The sequence below is a fragment of the Biomphalaria glabrata genome, chromosome 1 (assembly GCF_947242115.1).
Source record: "Biomphalaria glabrata chromosome 1, xgBioGlab47.1, whole genome shotgun sequence".
Taxonomy (NCBI): Eukaryota; Metazoa; Mollusca; class Gastropoda; family Planorbidae; genus Biomphalaria; species Biomphalaria glabrata.
Genome location: NC_074711.1, coordinates 75,275,872 through 75,300,467, shown reverse-complemented (window position 1 = coordinate 75,300,467; position 24,596 = coordinate 75,275,872). Strand labels below are relative to the sequence as shown.

The 24,596-nt window shown below is 30.5% G+C and overlaps 1 protein-coding gene across 2 annotated transcripts; it reads right to left on the bottom strand.

Moving 5' to 3' along the window:
• Positions 1-745: 745 nt before the first annotated feature.
• LOC106051173 (cilia- and flagella-associated protein 69-like) lies at positions 746-23,836 on the bottom strand. Of its 2 annotated transcripts, XM_013206316.2 has the most exons (22): positions 23,579-23,836; positions 21,899-21,961; positions 20,875-20,940; positions 19,865-20,051; positions 19,578-19,673; positions 19,046-19,119; positions 18,845-18,923; positions 18,464-18,641; positions 17,838-18,013; positions 17,557-17,678; positions 17,198-17,417; positions 16,895-17,059; positions 16,073-16,087; positions 15,397-15,515; positions 15,163-15,281; positions 14,394-14,475; positions 13,930-14,122; positions 10,806-11,000; positions 8,303-8,520; positions 7,746-7,832; positions 6,245-6,309; positions 746-6,049 (listed from the first exon to the last, which is right to left on the bottom strand). In XM_013206316.2, the coding sequence occupies exons 1-22, from the start codon at positions 23,696-23,698 to the stop codon at positions 5,881-5,883; spliced, it is 2,808 nt and encodes a 935-aa protein (XP_013061770.2). In that variant the 5' UTR covers positions 23,699-23,836; the 3' UTR covers positions 746-5,880. The 2 variants fall into 2 exon arrangements, with proteins under 2 accessions (XP_013061770.2, XP_013061771.2); XM_013206317.2 differs by lacking the exon at positions 16,073-16,087.
• Positions 23,837-24,596: the final 760 nt, after the last annotated feature.

Here is a 24,596-nt window from a genome sequence, read left to right as displayed (position 1 = left end):
TATTATAAAATGTATATCAAGTTATATGAAATGCCTAACAATTTTCATTCTTAAGTCAAGATAGATGTGCTGAAAAGAAAATTATGTACACAAATTATATAGCACATCCTATGATATGAAAGCTTTGTGTTTCTGTTTTTTTTTTCTTTTTAAAAGTGATTTTTTTTTCTGTCTCAAGATTTTGTTGACAAGCTAGTAAATAAGGATTTAATCAAAAGGAGTTAGTTATCACTTTATACAATAATGCAGATTGTTTTATGTTGAACTACAACTGTGATTCATTTATAATGGAATTGTGACATTATCAGTGATCATAAATTCAGATTTGCTGTCAGAAATTTTAATAATTTTTAGTGCTTTGTGCCAAGCTTAGATTGCTATTTATGCTGTTGTGTGGTTATCTTGTGTTCTTTGACATGGAACTGGATTTTTCTAACAGACTGCTTCCCAAGTGTATGTTAACAATCTTTTAAATCAAGGCTTGAACCTCTCATCACTGAAGGAGTTAATTAAATTAAAGGCTCTCAATACTGATCTCTTTGTTTGTGCAGGTGGGTCAATATTTTGTTGTCCAAAAGTCACAAAGAAATTAAACAAAAGTAATTTTTTAGTTCTTTTCTTTTTATGTTTAAACTTATCAAATCTTTTTTTTTACTCTTTGAAAAAAAAGTACATAAAATATGAAAATCTTGAAAAAACAACAAACCAACATTATTTCATATTTAATAGAGAAGGAAAATAATGCTCAATTCAGATTTTTTTTTATTGACATTTAAGAGTTACATACTAATGAATGTTTAGTAGAAATCTTTGAACTAGAATATATATTTTTTTCCATTCTGAATTTTTTTCTTTACTCTTTTGAGTTTAAAGTTAATCTCTTTTTAAAATTATATTTTATAATCATCTTAAATGTAGATGTTTAATTTGATTGTATTTACAATATTGCTGAGAGTAAACATCTATGAGTCTGTAAGATAGGTTGGATTAATACCATAATATAGTCTAGCTCTAGCTCAAATGAACTAAGGTAAGTGAAGTTAAAAGAACCTCCTTTGATTCAACATTCTGCACAAGTTTTATCATCAACATAAGGTAGGTAAGTTAGGACAAATTTAATAGAACATGACACTCTAAAATGAATACACCAAAATAAGTAACTCAACAAGGTTGGAATGTTCTTCAATTAAAAAATTCTTGATATCAACATTGTTGTTTTTTTGGGGGGCAATTTTTAAATTACCATACTGAATCAGAACTAAACTTGTATGTACTGGTAATTTATATTGCCTTAGTCCAATAAGTTAGATATTGAACATCAAACTCAACAAATTATTTACAAAATCAAAATAATGATCCATTCATATTTTTAAAGTTTAAGTTGATATATAACTAATAATAAAATATGTTTAGGTACAATCCAATTTTTTGATAATTTGTCCTGCTAATCTACAAATGGCTTCCTTGTACCATATAAGTGCTTTATGTAACCTACTGTACAAAATGACCGCAGCCTAAGAAAAGTGTTTCTTGCAAATGTCATTTGTTCACACTAGGCATGCTCAGGGTTTGAATAAATATGTTACATGAAGATTTTTTCCCCAAAAAACATTTACTAAAAGCTTTGAACCTAGACCTTCCAAAAGTTATGAAAAACTTTAGTTATATATGTCATTTGGTAACCTATTGATTGGCAGGGACCACTGGTCTTGTACCTGATAGTAATAAAGGTATTATTTGTTAGACAATAACACAAGAATTTAAAAAGAAAAATATGAAAGAACCATTCATGAGTTAGCAGTTTTAAATAAGTAAAATATTAAAAAGTTGCTAGAGTCTGAATTTGAGGCCTCGATGATGGAAGATGGATGACATGCTAGGCACTGAGCTGTTAAAGTACTATAAAAATATATTTTATAGACTATTGATAGTTAAATTTTTTTTTCCAAATGACCTAATTCTCTACAGAAGGCTAAGCTTAGTACATTTTCTATATAAAACAAAATTAATTTATGATGGCTTATTAACAAATTAATTAGTTAATTTTTTAATTGATATTTATTGAATAGTTGTGCAAAGTTTCAACTTTAGAGTTGGAAGTGGAAGAAAAATAATGTGTTAAAGATTGCTCCAAGCAAGACAGCAAAAATGGTAATGGATCAGCCACTGCTAGTTTAATCTCATGAAGTATAATTAAACATTAACTGCAATACATTAACAGTCTATCAGCCACTGCTAGTTTAATCTCATGAAGTATAATTAAACATTAACTGCAATACATTAACAGTCTATCAGCCACTGCTAGTTTAATCTCATGAAGTTAAATTAAACATTAACTACTATACAGTAGCAGACTGATTGGCCACTGCTATTTTAATCTCATGAAAAGTAATTAAACATTAACAACAATCTATTTCACTATTGTTAAATCATGTCAACAGGAGATGCTTATAAATTATTGACATGCTTATGTTAAAAATATTTTTCTCCAGAACAAATGCTATGAAAGAAATCTGTAGTTTTCAAGAAAATGTTACTAACAAAATGTATGATTTTAATAGTTATAAAATTATTAATGGGAATTTTTTTTACATTAGTCTGCTATGTTTAGAAACTGGATCAGTTAAGAGAAAAAAATTAATGCACTTTATTAAACTTAAAAGGAGAAAGGGTAATAAAAAAAATGAATGACCTCAATAGAGAGAATATTTCTTACTCATTTCACAAAGTCAAATCTGTTTATTAAAAATGGTGTATTTACATGATCTTAATTTAAAGTTTCTAGGAAATCATTCGCTTACCCTTTCTGTTACTTTGCCTACTGGTATGTAATAATCACAATACAAGAATAAAGTTAATAGAATGCTTTCAATTTTTAAATGATTTATTTATAATTAAAATTCTTATTTTATCTGTTAAAAAGTTGATTAGGTAAAGTTAAGTGAGCATGTTTTTTTTTCTTAAAATATAGATTAGACCAATCAGTATTTATCAATGAGAGCAGGGCCCAATTAGGGGGAGGGGGTGAATTTTTTTTCTGCAAAAAGTTTATTCCAAAAAGTGAGACTTTTCTCAGCTTTTACACATTATGATATGACAGTATTGTGCCCCATGCATGTTTTGTTTTGTGTAAGAAAGTTAAACCTTGTTTTAATTTATTTGATAGTTTATTAAGACTTCTGAACACTTAATAAACTTCATTTCTGTTTTTGTAATATTAGTTTCAGAAACTCTAAGCCAGTAATAGGCAAATTTATTTAGATCAGATTTAATGTATGAAACTGCTAGGGCTTTTGATGCAAGTTGTCAAAGTTTGGCTTGAACTCTTTCTCTCCTAATTGACGATACCTTGATTTGACCTCATTAAAGTGTAAATGTTGGATTTTATAAACTTTACATTTTTAATATAAAAAGAGCATGCATTTCCCTTACATTCTATACCAAAATAAAACATTTTCTGATTACAAACGAAAAAAATTTCTGAAGCTTAATCATAACAGGGGAGTGAACTAGCAATGAGCAAAATAAAGAATTCTGTCAAAACGTGGACAAATAATTACGGAGAGAAAGAGTTAAGTGGGACATAGTTAATCCTAACAGTAACTGGGGTGTTACTCAGTCTCAGTGAAAAAAAAGCTGCTCCTAAAAATATTTAGATGCAAACATTGCACACATTCTCTGAGCATAATAATTCTATTTGGAGATCTTTGACTTTTTTTCTTTTTGCATCAGTCAAATTTACATTAAGGATGGAGAGCACAATATGGCCTAGATTGTGCTGAAAATCATTAGGGTATTATGTTTAGTTGTGAAATTTTCATATTTATTATAGTCCTTATAAATTATTCAAAATTTTTTAGTTAAAAAGTTTTAATGACATACAGTTAAAATAAAAAAAACAATGACAAACTCGGCAGTTGCTTGTACACAGAAAGTTTAAGTGTGCTTTTGGGAATTTAAATCAGCAGAGGCAACAAAAGTGAAAATAAATAAAAATCGTAATATTACTGAAATGTTTCAAATTGTATTTAAAACTTGAATTATAACATTGTGAGTGATCTAGTTAATTTTAATTATAAATTTAAAACATGTGGCAGGTCTGATTAAACTTTACCGAACCCACTGGCCATAGTTTGCCCACTACTGCTTTAGGGCCTCACTACCATCATCATGCACTAATTTTCCTTTATAAAATCCCTTTTGCAACTCAACATCTTTATAGCAATTGAGCACATATTGATCTTAAAATTAGCAAACAGTTAAAACAGCCAACCATGTCTACGATCTAACATAACTTTAGAACAAGCAATATTTAAAGCTTTTTAATTTCTTGTCTGTCCAGGCAATGAAGTTTAAATATTTTTCATGTTAAGGATATCCTTTTAGTAAGTAGGGTAATTATTATAGCTCTTAACAAAAATAAAAAAACTATTTGCACTGGTCACATTAGCTACACAAATAAACATGGCAACAGAAAAAGCTGCTCAAAATAAAAAATTATTAGTGAATTACAGAATAAATATTAACTTCAAAAGGACATGTTCAATAATCAGTTAAATTTATTATAAATTTAGGACTTGTATAATTTCAATTAGCTGACTTTGCTAAGGGAGATAACAATTTTTTTTATATTAATTAATAGAAAACTTTGGCCTGGTGACCATATCTTATTTAATTGTGATAAAGCTTAAAAAAACAACACATTCTGAATAGGTGTTGTGTACTTCATTTAATTTTCAATTTTTTTCTTTATTTGAAAATTGAAATGTATTTAACATGAGTAAAAACAATTGCAAACGTTTTATTTCACTTCTTCAAAAATGATTAACTACTGCAGCGAGTAAACAGGTCTTCAATTTTTATTTTGTTTTATTTTCAATTACAACAAATCAGCACAAAAGATGTATAAATTCATTTAATGCATAATAAAATAGTACATTTGTATAATGAGCCAGGCTGTTTTTGTGTGATATTGAAAATTAATACCGTACAAACACTACTATGCAGTTTTATAGAAATTTTAAATCTGTCAACTGTCAAAAAGCAGTCCATTTAATGGTGCATAATAGAAAGAACTCTCAATATGAAACTTGCCATTCCATTGGCTAAGGCTTTTTTCCATAGATAAATCAATCCCAAAAGATTTTGCCTCTAATTATATAGTTCTATAGAGGTATTTATCTTTTTTAAGATGAGTGGATAGTCTATTAGTCACTGCTCATCATGCTGCTTGCATGTTAAGACAAAAAAAATGTAACTGATTCTTTTAGTCTTCTCTATATTGTCCAGAATCAGCCTTTGTTTTTTCAAGAATACAGAAAACAGTTATAAAAAAAGACAACTACTATTTTCATATTTCATTAAAATTTAGTATTTTAAAATGTTAACACTGAAAAGGTCTTTTTAGGTTCTAATAGCTTTTATTTTGGCACTTCACACTATAATATATTAATTCTTACAAACTGTTTATATGTGAACTCTACTAGTAATAACTATGTAAAAAAAAGTGAAATAACTAGTGTTTTTTTATATGACATGCTTGATTTATTTTTTACACTATTTATTGGTACAGGTATAAAAATAAAATGTGTTAACCAAGTTTTATTTACTTACATAGCAACCTGTTTAAAACAGCCACACAACAAAAGTAATAATTATGAATAACAAACTGGGGAAACATCTTTTAATGTCTAGAGCTACTAATAGAAATACATATATATATCTATACATAAAAGCAAACCACCTTTTGTTTTCCATATTTGATGGTCATGTATGGGTCTGTACTAACTTAAAGATGTATTCATTGTGTGGTTTCTTATGTAAACTTGAAGAAACTAACTTTGTAAACTCAAAAATTATGTTTTCATCCATCATACTTTATTAGATGGTATAGTGCTTCAATGGTCTGTCAGCTAAGGCATTTAATGTAGGGTCAAACTTAATAACTGGTGCTGTATTTTTTTCTTTGACAGATTCATTCACAGTGACATGCTTGCCACTGAAAACTGTACTTGTCAGGTTTGGGAGGCTGACATCGTGAAAATGATCCCTGTAAGGAAACATTGAACAAGGTACTTGTTAAATAAATAATTAAAAAAAACGTAATTGTTGAAACTATTTTCAATTAATTTTAAGCACTAAAATATATTTTTTTAATGACTCCAATATTAAAATGTAATTGAGTTGATGTCTGTGATTTAATTGTAGCATCAACAAGTTTGGATTGAATGTTTTATTCACTCACCCTTGCTTATTAATGGGATGCATTCTTGAGGCATCTATTGAAATTTCTTGCTTTTCTTTGGCAGCCTGAAAATGTGTAGAATTGCATTTTAATGAATTGTTTGTTTAGCAAAGTTAAAAATATGAAGGCAAACACTCAAAGCAGTTGGACATAAGAATGCAGTCTTAAAATGTTTAATAAGCTGAGAAGAAAAATATCTATAGGAAAGCAGCCCAGTTAGTGTTGAATGGTAGAAAGAGTGAAATCTTTCATTATAACTTATCATTCCTCTGGCTAAGGCTGTTTACCATGGATAAAGCCAACAAGATGGAAGGAAGAGATGCTGTCAAAAGAACAGTACTGTAAACAAAAAACTGGTTCTCTCCTTTAGGTTAACAAGAGTGCACAAGGAGTGGAAGATACTGATTGATCTTTACACTGGCAGCACCCACAACATAAGCTTTTATCACATTGGCAGAAGTGCTTAATATTTAAAATCACAGAGATGAAGTTTCATGCATATATTTACATTTAAGGGAATTTAAGTTTAGGGGCAGTATGGGGCTTACTCAAATGGCTTTAAAGATGAATAGACTTGATTCACAACTTCCTTTTCAATAGGGCATAAATATTTCTATGTATATGTCACAGAACACAACAAAAATTGGATTAAGGGAATTTAAGTTTAGGGGCAGTATGGGGCTTACTCAAATGGCTTTAAAGATGAATAGACTTGATTCACAACTTCCTTTTCAATAGGGCATAAATATTTCTATGTATATGTCACAGAACACAACAAAAATTGGATTATCCTAGTACCAAACTTTGAATCTTGTTTACACTATTAGTGGTGAGAGGCAAAAAATGCTTAATATTTCATGCACTAGAGCTAAGTCTTATTACTCTCATCGAGAGTATCTAGTGAACTTAAATATTATTAAAGAAAACACAATCTAATAAAATGAGGAATTCATTTGTTTGGAAGTTCAATTGGTTTAATTCTTATTAATAGTTTTGTCACGGATGAATGTGTGTATGTATGTATAATCTATTTTTACAATCTGCGCGAATGACCGGAAGTGTGTTTTGTTGTCAGACAGAGACCAGCGTGTGTGATATGCAGTAAAGATGATTAAAGTTTATGTGTTTGATCTAGTGGTTTCATTGTTTATTTCGTTAACTAGAACTGAACCATGGACACCTAGACGTATCGAGAACTAAGGTAAATTCTTCCGAATTATAATTATAAATATAATAAGGAATCTGTGACAAGTTTTGAATTACAAATAGATTTATGTAATATCAGTATTGCGATTTGAATTTGTGTGATTATTATTCTCGGATTTATGTCTTAAGCTATTAAGAATTTTAATTCTAGAATTGCTCTATGGTTAATTCATTTCAGAGTTATGTTATGTTTATGGCATGGGAGGTCAAAGGATCAACTAAAATCTATTCTTTTCACTGTGGATACACTCAATTAATAAAACCACAATAGGACAGTATACAAATGCTCTTGTACCTTTAATTCTTGAAAGTTTGAAGTCCTAGCTACAAACTGTGTGAAGTCAGCAATAGCCTTTTCTTTTTGTCTGTGATTTTCTCTCATCTAAAATAAAAAAAAACATTAAGGAAAAGAAAAGAATTTGAATCATGTATTTCAAAAATAGAATGCCAAAAAATGGCTCAAGAAAATGAAAACTCTTTTGGATTAAAAAGAAAAGGATTTCCAGATGCAAAGTGTTGGCTTCCATTATGCACAGTGGAATCCATGTAATTTAAACTGACATAAATTGAAATTCCACTTAATTCAAATTCACTCCATTACTACTTTTTTTCTCTTTTTTATCCTTTTAAAAACAATCTGTAAATTCAAAGTCAGTTATGCCAGGTTATGGATAATTAGAAAAAAACACTGAAAATTGTCTATGTACTGTACACCTTTTCATCTTTTCAACAATTGAAAGCAGGCTCTTGCTCAGCCTCACAATGTTAAATCTGCTTGTTGTCATCTTTACTAAAAAAAAACAAGACAAAAACTTTTTTTCTCAAATTTGTTTTACATTTTAAAATCTTTACCTGAGCATAAAATTCTTGTTCATCTATGACATCCTGATTTTTTTGTGCTTCTATGAGTTCTTGTTGTGTGGCTGCTACTATTACAGCACGCTCCTCAATGGCTCTGGATATTGCCTCCATTGCTTCTTGATCTGGTGTAACAGGGCGAACATTTTCTAGTTGCAGCTCTCCTATGGTTTCTGACCAAACTTCACCCATTTTGAAATCTAAATATTTCTCTGTAAATGTAACAAATTTTGAAGTGGGATCATATACATATTTGTACCACTCTGACTAGCCCATAAACTAGGCACTGTGACACCTTTTCCCAATTGACTTTTAAAACAGAAAATTATATTGTTATTATCAATGTCTCTTTTCCCAGTGCAAGATTATTGCTTTATAAAATGATTTATAAATTATGGAAATATAATTATCAGGGATGCTTAGCATACTTCTGATTCAAAGTCTAGTGAAGCCAAAATATGTAGACATGTGAAGATATATATATTTAGAGCCAATATAAAAACATGCAAAGTATTTCTAAAAATGTTTTTAAAAACAAAGCTTATCTGCAGAATCACAGTACTGCATGAATAAGGTCCAACTTTTCTTTATAAAACAAAATTAATTAATTACCACTAATTGATTAACTAATTGGTAAATTTTTAACTTCACATATACAGCGCATAGCTCAATAAGTAGCATTTATTTTCCTTTTTGATACCAAACAAAATAATTAGCAGAAATTAATCAACTAAGTAAAGTAAGTTCCTCTTTCAGACCTTGTGGTCTATAGGATAAATTATGTAAAGGTCATCTGTTTATATGACCTACGATTAACAAGGGTGTCTAGTGGCCAGCACAATGACCAACCGCCTTTACTTTTCCCCAACTAATGTCAGGTACCGGTACCCATTAGAGCTGGGTGGACTCAGAGGCGCCCAAAGATCCTAAAATTAAAAATCCCAGTCTTCACCAAGATTTGAACCTGGGAGCCCAGGTTGAAAAGCCAAGCACTTTACTGCTCAGCCACTGCGCCTACATTTTAGATTAATCAACTAGAAGGTTAATTTTTTGTAAGGTAAAAAAAAATAATTATGTAAAGTTTCAACTTGATCCAAAAATGGGTGTGGTGTACAAAAATTGTACCAAACAGATAGACACACAGAGTGAATTGATTTAAGCTTTGTAATATAAATGTTGTTTAGCAGGGGAAATTGAATCTCACAATATGACCAAACCAGCTCAGCTTTAGTCTCTTCACAGTTTTGAGGAGGTCTTCCGTTTTGCCAGTCAGAGTGTTGACTTGTAAAAATACAAACTAACATGTCTTCTTTTCTAGTATCTAATACCCAGAATTTTTCTGTAGAATACATTTTTAATTTTACTGGGAAGCTGATGTTACTCTTCCAGATTTTTCACAGTTCAAACAGGTTTTTATCTCTTCTTTGATCCTCATCTCTTGTTATGCTTGACCCTAGCCATTTAAATGAGTCAACTGCTAATGTTTGACCATTCAACAATATGCAACATATCATAGGTCTCCACGACAAACTAGTATTTTACTTTTTTCAGTACTGATTTCCATGCCAACTGCTCTAGCAGTAGCATCCAGTTTTGAAGTAAGATCTTATACCAAGTCTGCATTTTCTCCAATGAGGTCTACAGCATCTGCAAATCTGAGATTGGAAATAGGCCCCCCTATTTATGGTTAAGCTAGGAGTAAATCCTTCTAGAGTTTCCATCATAATATGTTCCAGATAAAGTTACAAAGAGCTGGAAAGAGAATGTGGATAGAGGATAAGCAAATAGTTAATTAGAAATTGAGTTTACTTCAATGCAGAATTGTTTGCCAACATTGAGAAGAAAACCTTTCATCTTATGAGATTGTACACACCAATTTACTCCACATTTAACTAGCTTGCAAACTGGTTTTTAAGGCTTTCCCTTCTGCTTGCATTATTTCAATGATGGGGTGGTGCTCAGACACATCAACATCTTAGACGATCCAAAGTTGATAAGGTTTCTCTTTTGTGATAAACAACATACATTCTCAAAACATAAAGCTGATATAGAGTATCCAGTTGTCACACTTAAGCGTGCATGTACAGAAATGTTGTCTTCTCTGAGTTATAATGTTCTATTTGACAATAATATTGATTTCCCAAATGATAAGTCTTTTTGGTTGGAAAGTTTTTAAATATTGTGAACTATTCAGTCTGTGCTCTTGTAAGATCACTTATCTGTATTGTAGTCTTCTGTGTTGTGACCAAATATAATCGAACTTCATACTGAATAAGATTTTTTATTTTTTATTTCCCTTGCCGTGCTCCTGATCTTAAGGTCTCAGGGTCCTATAATACTAGTGAAATAAAAGATAATTAGATTATATGTCTGGAGTGGTCATTATGTTCCACCCTGTTTTTAAATGTATACATGGCCTTCCATAAGTACAGAAGACCACAGGTAACATAGTCAAGTGAATGAAATGTAGAATGGGAAATTTACTCATAACTCATACCTATGATTGTCAAGGTGACATGGTCATCCAAAGAAAGCCCTGGTAAATCACTGAAACCCATCTTACAAAACAGTGAGTAGATTTTGGCTCGTATGTTTTCACTCACATCTGCAATAGCTTGACTGACACATGAAGCTGGAAGAGGTATGACACCAAGATCTGCTTGAATCTGACCCATCAGAGGTCGTCTTAGGTCTGGAATTTAAAAAAAAAATAGCATATTGAAAAAATTGTCTTAAAACATTTTTTTGTTTACAATTTTATTGAAAAAAAAAAAAGAAAGAAAAAGTCAATTCAGAACCTAATAAATGCATTCATGAAATCATATTTTAGAAATCCAGTGAAGATGCAGAGTATAATATTTATAGAATTTAGCTTTTAAATTTTAAATAAATTTTTGACACATATTCTAAATACAGATAATTATTATAGCAATGTTATTTAGGAGCCCCAGGAGACAAAGACATATTACTGAATTTGAACCAAGTAGACAACATAGAAGATATAGTAGTACAAGAAAATGGAATTCAAAAACTATTAGCCAACACCAAACCAAATAAAGCTTCTGGACCTGATGGTATTCCAGCTAGATTACTCAAAGAACTAAGTAATGAGCTAGCCCCAGTGTTCAAAATACTCTTTCAGGCTTCACTTAACCAGGGCAGAGTACCAAAGGACTGGAAAGAAGCTAATGTCACCCCCCTATTTAAAAAAGGAGAAAAATCTGACCCAGGAAACTACAGACCAGTATCACTTACCAGCATCACATGTAAAATCCTAGAACACATAATATGTAGCAACATCATAAACCACTTAGACAAACATAATGTCCTCACACCATACCAACATGGCTTTAGGAAATATAGATCATGTGAAACACAACTAATAGGACTAATTGATGATTTTTCAAAAGGTTTAGATAATAGTGAACAAATAGATGCTATCTTACTAGATTTTTCTAAGGCTTTTGACAAAGTTCACCACCATAGTTTGCTTAAAAAATTAAAATATTTCGGCATTAATGGTCCACTGCATCAGTGGATTAAAGACTTTCTGATAGGGAGACAACAAACTGTAATAATAAATGGCTCTAAATCAACACCGATAACAGTAAACTCAGGTGTTCCTCAAGGAACAGTCTTGGGTCCACTACTATTTTTAATTTACATAAATGATTTACCAAATTGCATTACTTCAGGAACAAAAGTCAGATTATTTGCAGACGATTGCATAATATATAGAACAATAAAAACAACACAAGACACAGATATTTTACAAAGAGAATTAGATGAATTACAGAAATGGGAATCAAATTGGAGCATGTCTTTCCACCCAGAAAAATGTCAGTTGTTAAGAGTAACAAAAAAACTAAAACAAATTAATTCCACTTATCTTATTCATGGCAAACCAGTAACACAGACTAAAAACGCAAAATACCTAGGTGTTATAATAAATGAAAAACTGTCATGGAATCCACATATTGATGAAACTACAAAAAAATCAAACAAAGCATTAGGATTTATTAAAAGAAATTTCTATAAATCAAATAAGAACATAAAACTAAAATGTTATTTAACCTTGGTTAGGCCAATAATAGAATATGCATCCTCTGTTTGGGACCCCTCAACTCAAGAAAACATTAAGAAACTAGAACAGACACAAAATAGAGCAGTGCGATTCATAACAAACGAATATTCACATTTGACTAGAGTAACACCTTTAGTAAAATCACTAAATTTAGAAAGCCTTCAGGACAGAAGGCTCAAAAGTAAAGTAGCAATAATACATAAAACACTGAACCATAATCTTCAAATACAAAAACAAAATTTAATAAAATACTCTGAAAGACACAAAGATAAAGGCACATTCCTCGTCCCATATGCTAGGACAAATTTGTACAAATACTCCTTCTTCCCTAGTGCTATTAGAGCATGGAATGGGTTGCCTGAGCTAGCCAGGAAAACCAGTGACTTGGCAGAATTTAAGTCATTGGTTAATATGCATGACTAAATGCATGACGCGTAGGACGTAATCATCTTCTTTTTTGAAGTAACGTCTGTATTATATAAGATAAGATAAGATAAAGTAAACAATAGATTTCATTCTTTAGATAGATAAAAACAAAACAATAATTGTGGTAATAATGTTTTCCATGGCTCATAGCCTCCTCCCTAACAGTGATACATTTTCCTTGTCAATTGTTCAATGACTTCTTTAGCCAGATCCCAGGGGACAGGAATTATATACTTATTTTCATGATCTCTAATTTGCAAGCTTGGGCAAAAAAATGGCAGCTAAACTATGCAAGATCATAAAAAATAGCTACTGATAGCTCCTCAGAATAAAAGACCTAATGATACTTATATAGTTTGACATGAAGGAGAGACCTCTTTACAAATTTAAAACAAAAAAAATAAATATCATCTATCAAAGTCAAAACTCATTTAATGACTGACTGACTTAATGCCTAAGTTATTATCTAAAAAAAAAAAAAGAATTATTTCCCAGTTTTCTTTACTATTAGAATAACTACACATTTATGTTTAATACTCTTTCCAACTGCCCATGATAGTTGTGAAATGTCATTTCTCTTGGACCAATAGTATTTTATCTTAACCTAGATCTTTTAGTTGGCTTTGACACTGCCTGATTAACAAGCTCTAATCTAGATGGTAACGGCTCTTGACAAATATCAGAATGGTACCATTCTCTAAAAATCAATTTATACAGTATCATCTATTTCTTACAATATGGAAAGAACCTATTTCTATCAATGTGCTATTTCTTGAAACAATAATTAATTTAGAAAATCACGGGATGAAATGAGAAAATCAAAAATGAATATTGGGATTTGGGAGCCCATAGGCAATGTCTGAGTATAGAATAAAACAAAATTGTTTTCAGTGAAGGTGAAATGTGTGAAAAAAAAAAAGACAACTGTCTAGAGAACATATGTGTGTTCTTTAAATAAGAACAATGTAAAGTAAAAAATATGCAATAATCTATTAAAGTTTGAATATTGTTTATATAAAAAAAGTCTCAAAAGAAAAAAAAAATCAATTTAGAATCTAGAATTAAGAATGTTAATCCTTTTGATCTTTATATCATTATTTTTTTTTTGTACCTGTTATAGCTCCTTGTGAATCTCTCTTGACTCCAATTTGTATCTCATCTTGACGCCACAACTCACAGAGAAGGTGGGATGCACTAGTACCAGATTTACCACGCCATGCAAGAATATGGTTAACAGTTTTAGGATTCTCACAGAGATCAAGTAGACACCCAATAATGATGTTGTGCATATTTTTTGGACAGACCTGTTGATAGATGAAGTATAGCTAGGTATTTCATAAAATGTTTTGATTTGTAAACTTGCACATAAAATATTCAGTTTCTTTTTTTTATCTGCATTCCTCACAACTTTTGTTCCCATAAATGTACAGTCCAGTAAAAATCAGCATAAGAGTTTTATCTATTTTTTTAATCTTATGTAAATATGCATGCTAAATTTATTTTTTTTAGAAAGGTAAACTAATCCAGACTTAAATAAAATGAAAAGACAGACTAAATATGCACAAGTTCACAAACCTCAAGTAGATCAAAGAGAAGGAAAACACCTTCTTTTTCCAAAAAATAATCTTCTGTTACATAACAGCCAACAGTGGAACACCTAAATAATGAGGAACATTTTATCATTATTTTTTGTCTTTTTAACAGATGAGATGTGTTGTTTCACACAAATAATAAAATAAAAAACTAGTTTGATAGTTTTGTAAGTAAAACTAGAGTAGTTCAAATATTTAAACATCTTAAAAGCTTCCTTTTTATTAAGCCTATTCTTACTTGAATTATGAAAAGGAAGCACATTAAACTGATGATAAGATAAATATTTCATATGCTGTGCAATGCATATGAATTTAGGTTCAAAGTTATATAATGTAAGGCATTATTTGAAAATAGAATTTACAGTTTTGTGAATTCAAAATTTCCACAAAGAAAACAAAAGAAAATATTGTGTGGACAAGAATGGGAGACTGTAGGCTGTTTGAGAAATGTTTGGGAAAGACAGAATAAGAAATCTTAAATGCAGAATGGGTGTCTGTTTTGGTAGTGGGAAGGGTTTGGGTCAGATTCTTTGTTACCATTTTTTTTATTTCTCTTCTAACACTGTCATATACTACAACATTTGACTAGTAGTAAGTTTTAAAGCACATTCTTAATGCAAAAGTGAACTTGAAATTTCAAACAGAATTTACATATCCCTCAAAAAAAAAAGCAACAATTATCTGCAATGATTTCAATTGATTTCTAGCTCCTTATGTTTTTTTTTTGATATGCATTTAAAATATTACAGTACCATGCACAGTCAATAGATGTTAGCAGCAGCTTGTGATGCCCTAATCCACTACTAAGTAGTCTTGTGTCTGTACGAAGATATCGTATAACCATATCAACACCTTGAATTCCAAAGAGCTCCTGTATCCAATGAAAATGGAAATTACAACAATTTAATAATACACACACATTGAGTTTTTTTTTCAAAGTCTTCTTTAGTTTTATTAAAATCTTTGTCACTTCCTTATTGATTTACCTTTCTGTGTAGATCCTGCTCACACAGACAGGAAAGAATAAACAATATGTCAGATTGCATCTCTATTTCGATGGCATCATTTTGATCATTCCTTTGAGTAAATGCAGTGTTTAATACCCCTAAGTAAAAGGATTCAATGTAAATTGTAAATAAATACAGACCTTTATGCACAAAAAAATGTTCATGCCAATTATAATGGTTATAATTCTGAAGAACTAAGACTAAAATAGTCACTGCATACTCATGACAATCTTTAAGGCTCTTTTATTTAGCATCAAAGTCAATCGAATGATTTTTTAAAAATCATTTGATGACAGCAATGGTATTTGTGACAATTACTTATAACGATGTATTAAGATAATTTTAATGTCTTAAACGTCTTTGTATCATACTTAGTGTCATCAATATTTGAAACTTAATATTATCAACTTAGAGATCAGAAAACTAATATTTTCACATAACAAAAAAAAATTCTAAGATTGAAAAATGTATACTTTTGTATTACTAATGTAAAATTCTGAAGATAATTGGTAGAACTGTAATAAAAAAAAAACACATTTAAAATAAAACACACACATATATAGCGTACATATAAAGACATAAAAAAAAAAGAAGTACATAAATAATATATTTCGAAAGCCCATATAATTTCAATAAATGTTTCCTTAATACTTACATTTTGTGCACAAACCTGATAACAATTGTAAGAGATAATTGAGTGCTGTTGGTCAACTGATATATTTTTTAAAACATTCTGTAACCTTGGCATTTATAGTACATTACATTTAGTTATTTCATTATTAACAATCACCAATGCCATGCGTCTCATACAGTCTCTGACAACCAGTCCAACTCCTGGCCTTCATGTGTGGCTCAGATATTAGGTCCAGCAGAACAGTTATCACTAACAGGAGAAGGGGAAAAGGTGAGTAACTGGCGCTTAAACCAGTAAGCTTCAGGTAGAAGGGGCTCATTAGCCTTGATGGGCTACCCACCTAGAAGAAGAAAAACTCAGCTGCTTTGCAGCTAGGGTTAGGGTTCCCAAATCATGGGAAAGGCTTTAGGATTTAACCCTAAGAAAAAATCAGAAGCCGGCGACCCTTAGGCAGCTTGCAGCACATAGAACCTGGCAGAGCCTCCAATGGTGCTGATCCCAAATTGTATCAGCACTTGCATTTCCTTTGAATAGTATGGAGAGGGGGAACCACTGTGTAGGCGACATTGTTCCAACCATAGCTAATGCACAGACATTCATTTCATTTCCATGAGATAATCCATAGTAATTTCATGACTGAAGTATTCCATTTTATTCTAGTCTAAAAATTATCATTTTCTTCAGGTCTTTTTAAAAATAGTCCTTATGAATATTTAAAATAATCATTTTAATGAACTATCATTGCAGTTTTCAATATTTAAAAAACAACAACTTAACATTTGTTTGAACTCTAAGCAATTTCTTCTCAATTCAGTCTAAAAATATCTCATTAATGTTACTAACCAATAAGTTGGTTTATAGCTCCTTGGTCAGCCATGTCCTGCAAGATGATTTCATCCTTAGTAGATGCAACACTTCTCAGTAGTCGCAGACAATAATGCATTTGAGATTTTTTTGTTCCTCTGCCTCCGGTACCATGAAAACTATTGCCATGGCCACTGAATTCCTCTATGAAAACATAAAAAAAAATAACTCAAAGTAAAAAAACATGTCTAAACAAGTAAACATAGTGCAATTAATTTTTAAACTTTTTTTTTTCAATACAGGTAATACTTTTTTTAACTTGCATATATTTTTTTCACATACCAGGTCCAACACACCACTCAAGAAGCAGAAGGAGACGAGTCGACCCTTGGCAGGTCATGTAGTCCTCAAGCATTTTGGGGCAAAGGGTACACAATGCTGCCATTGCATGGAGCTGAATCTCTTCAAACTGAGCCAAACTCAGTTCACGAGGATCAGTTTTTTGCTCATTAGCTCGAACAAAAGAAAACAGAGCCAACAGGAGATGGCCTTCTGATAGTATCTGTCAATAATTTAAATATGTTTTCATTTTTCTTCACAATAATCATCTTTTTTGTTTATTTTTAATTTATATGAAATTTTGTACCCTTATCAGAAAAATATGGTTTTCTAAAACAATAATAAAAGAAATTTGCACTCACTGATATTACTGTTTTATCATTGCTCAGCACTACTAAAATATTAAACAAGAGTTTTCGAAGTTCAAAGTCTTCATGGTTTGTCGCCAACTTTAAGTGACGCACAAGCGCATTATGGGACTTCACTGGAAAAAATAAAGCTCTTCATCAACATGATTTGTTTTATTTATTTGTACAGTTTAGTAATTTCATATCTGTTTTGTCATAACTAGTACAACAAAATATTTTCAAAAAAATATTAACATACCGGTAAATAAAAATTTATGGTTAAAAATTGAATTTACCCTCTTGAAATGTAGCAAAGAGTGTTAGTTGCTTGGCAAATCCTGTTTCTACAAAAGGAGCTTTTGGGCACTGATATGCAACAAGAGTTGCAATAACAAGCAAGTCATTTCTAAGCTGGCGGTCATAGTGACTATGACCCTGTGTCATTTGGTAAACAAAGGCATCCCTTAGCTGACTAAAAATTAAGCAAAAAATGATTAAAAAAAATTTATAGAAATATTTGTAAGAACTTAAGACAGAAATTCCAAATTTTATTAAATATCTTTATAAGAAGAATATTTTAGACAAAAGTGACCAATTCTTTTAAAAAAAAAAAGGAAAAAAATTTAATAAAGATATTGTGAAATAATATGGTTATGTTTTTAATGTAATTATAAGTTTGGGAGTGAGCTCCCTACACCCTAAAATAAAAATTATTTATCTGTTGTATGAAAAAATGAAAAAGCTAAATCTTCTAATTATGTTTTTTTTAAAAGTTGCATTGTCGGTCAAGTCTCACCCACAATTCATTAATTATCCATCTTCACATTTAATGAAATATCAATGTACAGCTTAATGAGTATTTATGAAATTCAACACCTATTTAATAAAAAGCTCAAAAACGTGTGCAATTTGACATGCTTACCTAATGCAGGCCATATTATTTAGCTGACTTGCCAAGTCAGACTTGTTCCCATTTTCTATCAGATTCCACAGGATATCAACTGAACGGAACAGAAGTTGACCACTTGGATCTGTATCCATTAGCCTTGAGCAAATACGTCGACCTGCTTCCACATGCAACATTTGATCACAGTTTTTGGCTAATAAGAAGAGAATAATACAAAAAATAAATACCTATAAGCGAATTTAACAGATCAAATTAGAAGAAATTTCTTTTTTCTTCAAAAGCATGTCATTCTATTTATTTGATTGACATACACACATGTATTTATTTTAAAAACCAGCCCAAAAAGAAAGCAAGACTTCAATTAATTCTAAAGCACAAAGAGCAAGACTTTCTTACCAGAATATTTAGAAAATAGTTGAAGAATTTCTAACAGCTTGAGTTTAATTTCTAAATCATTTTCCACCAAAGCCAATGACTGTGATAAAATATTAGGTAAATATATTCATATGAATACAATATATCAATTTTTTTTTTCACAATTCGGAGAAATAAAAATATGATCCCAAAGATATCATTAAGCATATTGTCCAACCTTACCTTCACTAATGTTTCTGATATGTCACTGTTTTCTATTACTTTCTTGTTAAACTGCAGACTGGTAGGTTTGAATTCTGTTTAGATAAATTCAGTTTAAGTTTCTGTGAGATGTAAGTTTAAAGGACATTGTGTTTCTAGCAATAGGATGAATAGCTTGTAAACAATATTTTAATATATACATATATTAATGTGACAGTAAGCTGCATGAGCTTGTATCCTATTAATCAGAAAATTATTAGATGTTTTTTTTTTTTAAATATCAGTTTTATTAATGAATGCATATGTGACAAAACAAGTAAAATAGGTTAAAACTAAGATTTATTTTTATTTTCTGAAAGCCTGAATAATTTTTTATTAGTTTTTATTTCAACTAAATTAGATGATTCTTGGCATATTCATAATCTTTTAAATGGTTCAAAATAGCTCATTAAATCTAACAATGTCCTGTTTTAAATGCTTCATAATAATTGACTTTTTGATTGCATGGTTGATAATTTCAAACAGTGTCACATTTAGGGACAAAAAAACTCACTTTGTAAATCATTGTTGCCAGACTTTGAGGTAAAATTTAATAAGGTAACACAGATTTGATTTCTCACATCTGAAGTGGGAATGCGCATCAGGTAACCTAAATCAGAATAAATTTTAGAATGATGATGTACAATGCATATTTTAAATATATTTTATGATTTTGATAGCATATAAAAATGTAGATGTAGATACATTGAAACAGAAATAAATTTTTCTAATGTAATTATAAGATAAATTTCATTCTTTAATAGTATACACTAGAGAATTTCTCTATAAAAGTACACTTACCTAACTGTGAAATTGATTCAACAACTATCTGCTCATACACAAGTTCATCTGATGTTTTCTCCATCAAGAATGGAATGCTACAAAGCTTTAAAATATCTAAGATTGGTTTTTCATAAATAGTGATTGCTTCTACTCTGTCTGCACAAACATTCAAAATTTTGAACATTTCTACCAGATCCTTCATCGGCTAATTCAAGTTAAGAAAAACTAATTAATTACAATAGTGATGATTTTAAATCATTGTTTGACATTAGCAAATAAATGTGTATAGCAGCACAGTAATAAGACTGTGTTTTCATTCAAACTAAAAGGAATGACTAACAATTAGTTGAAATAAGAGAGTCAAATCTTTTGGATCTCCTCTGACCCTTATGATGGCAATGGAAATAAATTAAACAGTCTGAATGTTCCAAACAAAATATGTTAGAATTTAAGCCAATCCAACTATGAAATATATAAAATGTTTTATAAGTTTTGCACTTTCATTCCGAAATGAGGATTACTATGTTCTAGTCCAAATCCTCTCCAGGATGGCTGGGGATGGAGGCGAGCAGAGTTTGAACTCTGAAACAATGTGTATCTGGTTGAATGTTACCTTCATTGTTTTTTAAATGGATAAAAAAAACACTTGTTCACTCCGAACTTGTTCACTCAGCCTATGGTTTAAGCCTCCTCAAGGGGACTAATTCAACTTACATCACCACATCTGTCAAAAACAATTTCTTTCCCTTGTTCCATACAAAACAAAAATAATTAATTTCCAATAATTAATTAACTGAATGGGTTTAAATTTATTTTTTTATTCTTGTTTTGACGGGTACAAGAAATAATCTTCAAAATTTTAACTAGTTCCATGTGTGAGAAATAACGTGTACAAACTTTTTACCAGACAGACAGATTTAGTTGTAATAAGTTTTGTAATAACCATTCTACTGTACAAGAGACTGACAGTATACAATTATTTTTCAATGATTAAATGTATAAACTTATCTAATAACTTGAAAGGATACTATTCCTTTAGCATAGTGCTGCACCATCTTATTTAAAGTATAGACATGGCGATCATACAGCATAGACTAAAAGAAAAAAAGCAAAAGCACAATATAAAAGTTCACTTAAACACATTTAGTTTTGCTAAAAGGTACAAATATCATGCATTATACTAAACTAAAATAGTCATAAGATAATTTAAAACCTATTTAAAAAAATGTGATTTTATTTAAAAATGACTAAAATGATATGCTGGACCTAAGGATATTCTAAATTATAATATAAAGATATTATGGATAAGAAATCACAAAGAAAAAAAAGGAAGAGATATTTTTTTTAGATTACCAGTAGGTCTACAATAAAAAAGACTACCATATACCCTGCATAGGTGTATAACCTGCACATGCTTATACCCCCCATAAATTACAAAATAAGTAATAACAAAATCGAACAATCTGCACCCTTATAATACCCAGCATGTGCACGTTTTGACATTACTAGTATCTGCAAATTAGTTTATGCATATTTACTTGTCACAATTGATTAGTGGTATATTAAATATGCTCTGGCGCATTAGTACTATTTGTTTTTTAGGTTTATAATGAGATGAGATTTCTAATGCACATTTCACAACCACACAGCAAACTATAGGAGGTATAAAGATCCACCAGTATGTCCATATTCCCATTATGATATGTTTATGAGTAAAATAAATTGTGTAAACCCTGCATCTTTGTATTCCCAGCACAGCATCCCTTCACTTTTAAAAATTGTATAACCCATGGGTTATGTGTGCCAAAATATGGTACATGTTTATGAGATGAGCTACATAATTTCTTACTTATAAAATTGTTGTGTTGATTCCCTCTTATATATTTTCATTAGTCTCAAGGATGGGATAATAACAAGTATATTAAAAAAAGGTAAAATTTATATTGCATAAAACTATTAAGCAGACAGGTTTATTTGTAATGGTCTATTTTGTTTTGCTAAATAAAGACATTTTATTCTAAACTATAGAAATCTGATAAAAACAGTACGTACAGAGTGAGGATCTGTGAGAAGTTTAAAAATCTTTTTCAGTTTTACTGGGTGCAGCTTTGCACCCTGAAACAAAAAATGTTCATGAAATAGATAATATACAATTTCAAAATGATAATACACTAATAATACTAATAAAACCTATATTGTAAAAATAACTTGAAAAGAAATTTGCAATCGCATCCAATTTATCCTTGTTTGATCAATAGAGAAGGAAATAATATTTATTTTTAATGGAAAAATTTACTATTGAAAAAAAATGAAAAAGGCATTTCACAGAAATCAGGTAAAGTCATTCTGACAAATTTTTTAGCCATTGTTGTAATTGCATATACAATGGACTTCACCAACATTGGTGTTTCACTTTAAAGTGGTGTCTGCATTCTCAACATTGGTGTTTTAAATTTTTCTCCCATGATATTTTGGATCTAAAATACAGTAAAAAAAATAGGTTACATATATGAGTGTATCACTGTAACTTGACTGCAGGACATTTTAAAAAATATGTTTTTAAAAAATGCATACAACTTTTATTATCAAAACAAAATATGATAGTTTTGGACAAAGGCAATGGAATAAAATGATATAATTTCAACCACTAAAAGTAGATTTAGGCCTTAGACATAGATATAAAAAGGGATTAAATATTTAAGTGGCAAATGCAGCTGTAAGTTAAGTAAGCTTTAAAAGTTCTCCAGCGCACTTAATCTAGATCTAAATTAGATATAGATATCTAGAAGTAGAATTAAATTTCTGTAAAAGAATTGTTTTATAAATTCATTTTTTGACTTGTCTATAAATAATTTATCATTTATACAAGTAATGTAATCCTGCCAGCATATGCCCATTATGGAGTGCAGGCACTTTAGATGGAAGCATATGAGGAGCCAATGTTCTGCTAGAAACCAATATGGACAGTGTAGATACACCAGTAATTACTGTGCAATAGCTGTGCTGGATTGGACATCTATTTGGTATGGAGAATGACTGCATGTCAAAGACAATTCTTTTTGGCAAGGTTAAAAGAGACCACATAACAGAGGTGTCCCTAAGATGCACTATAAAGAAGAACTAAGGCTTCAATTTTTTCTCACTGGCAAAGAGGAAAGCAGTTGGCAGCTAATGGCTTCTGAAAGAAACAGCTCTCACAATTGTTTCAGGACACTCATTCGATATCCAAAGAAAAGCCAATGACAGAGACAGGCTCTGTTTGCAAAAAGAGAATTTAAAAAGACCAGAAGACAAGATCTTTGCCTGTATAAGATTCCAACTGGATCTATGACTAATTATGTGCTCCTTCCTAAGTGCTCTTGGAGAGCAGGTTGCCTGAATAAGTCACTAGGAAAACCATATTAAGCTTAAGTGTATAATTAACATGTATACATAAATAGAATAAAACATGGATATGTATAGGGAGTATATTAAATAATATTTAGATCTAATTAATTATGACAATATCTTTTTTGTAGGAACCTCTCAGGGACCTCTGTAATGTAAAAAAAAAAATATGAAAATGTGAAATATTTCACTTATCCTTAAGTTAATGTTTGGTAATTTCATGCTCAAAGACCATGTTTTATACTGGTAAAAATAGATCTTAAGAATCTATATTGATTTGAAGATTGAAGAATAAATAGATATAGATCTAGATCTATAGTATTATAATTAGATCTATTACTTTACCTCTAGAATACCCATATCATCATCTGTAATGATATGTGTTACAAGTGGAATATTTTGTTTTTCAGGCGCAAAGCTACTTTTTAGCTTATTGTTTTGATGCTGTATTTGCACTAATGCCATTTTATACTGTAATGGCTATGGAAAGATCAGATTATTATTATTATTTTTAAACAAAAGCCAGGGTTCATAATAAACTTTATTAAAAACAATGTCTAGCGCTAATGAAAACAAACGAACACCATATTGAAACTGTCACTAAGGAAGTTCAATCTTTAAGCTCTTCTTTACAATAATGTCCAAAATTTTAACATCCAAATAATGTTACAAACTCACAGACCTATATATATATCCCTCAGAAATGACAATTATCTTATCTTATCTTATATAATACAGACGTTACTTCAAAAAAGAAGATGATTACGTCCTACGCGTCATGCATTTAGTCATGCATATTAACCAATGACTTAAATTCTGCCAAGTCACTGGTTTTCCTGGCTAGCTCAGGCAACCCATTCCATGCTCTAATAGCACTAGGGAAGAAGGAGTATTTGTACAAATTTGTCCTAGCATATGGGACGAGGAATGTGCCTTTATCTTTGTGTCTTTCAGAGTATTTTATTAAATTTTGTTTTTGTATTTGAAGATTATGGTTCAGTGTTTTATGTATTATTGCTAATTTACTTTGATGTCCCAAACTACTGTAGGAGGAATGATGGCGGGCAGAGGTCGAAGTCGGGACCATATATTAAGACAACAATCCAAAGCGCATTACATAGATGATAGATCTGACACTCGATCAGGCAGCCACGCATTACATAGATGATAGATCTACCACTTCATAAGGCAGACATTCTATGTAGGCTAAGAGTGTTCACAAACGTAGGCTATAAACCATTTTTAAAACAAGTTAAAAAAAAATTAAATTACTCATCCTTTGCATAAACTTGAGACCATGGCTACATATGGCTGCCTTGTCGTGCGTTATACGCTATGGACTGTCGATGCATAGACTTGAGAC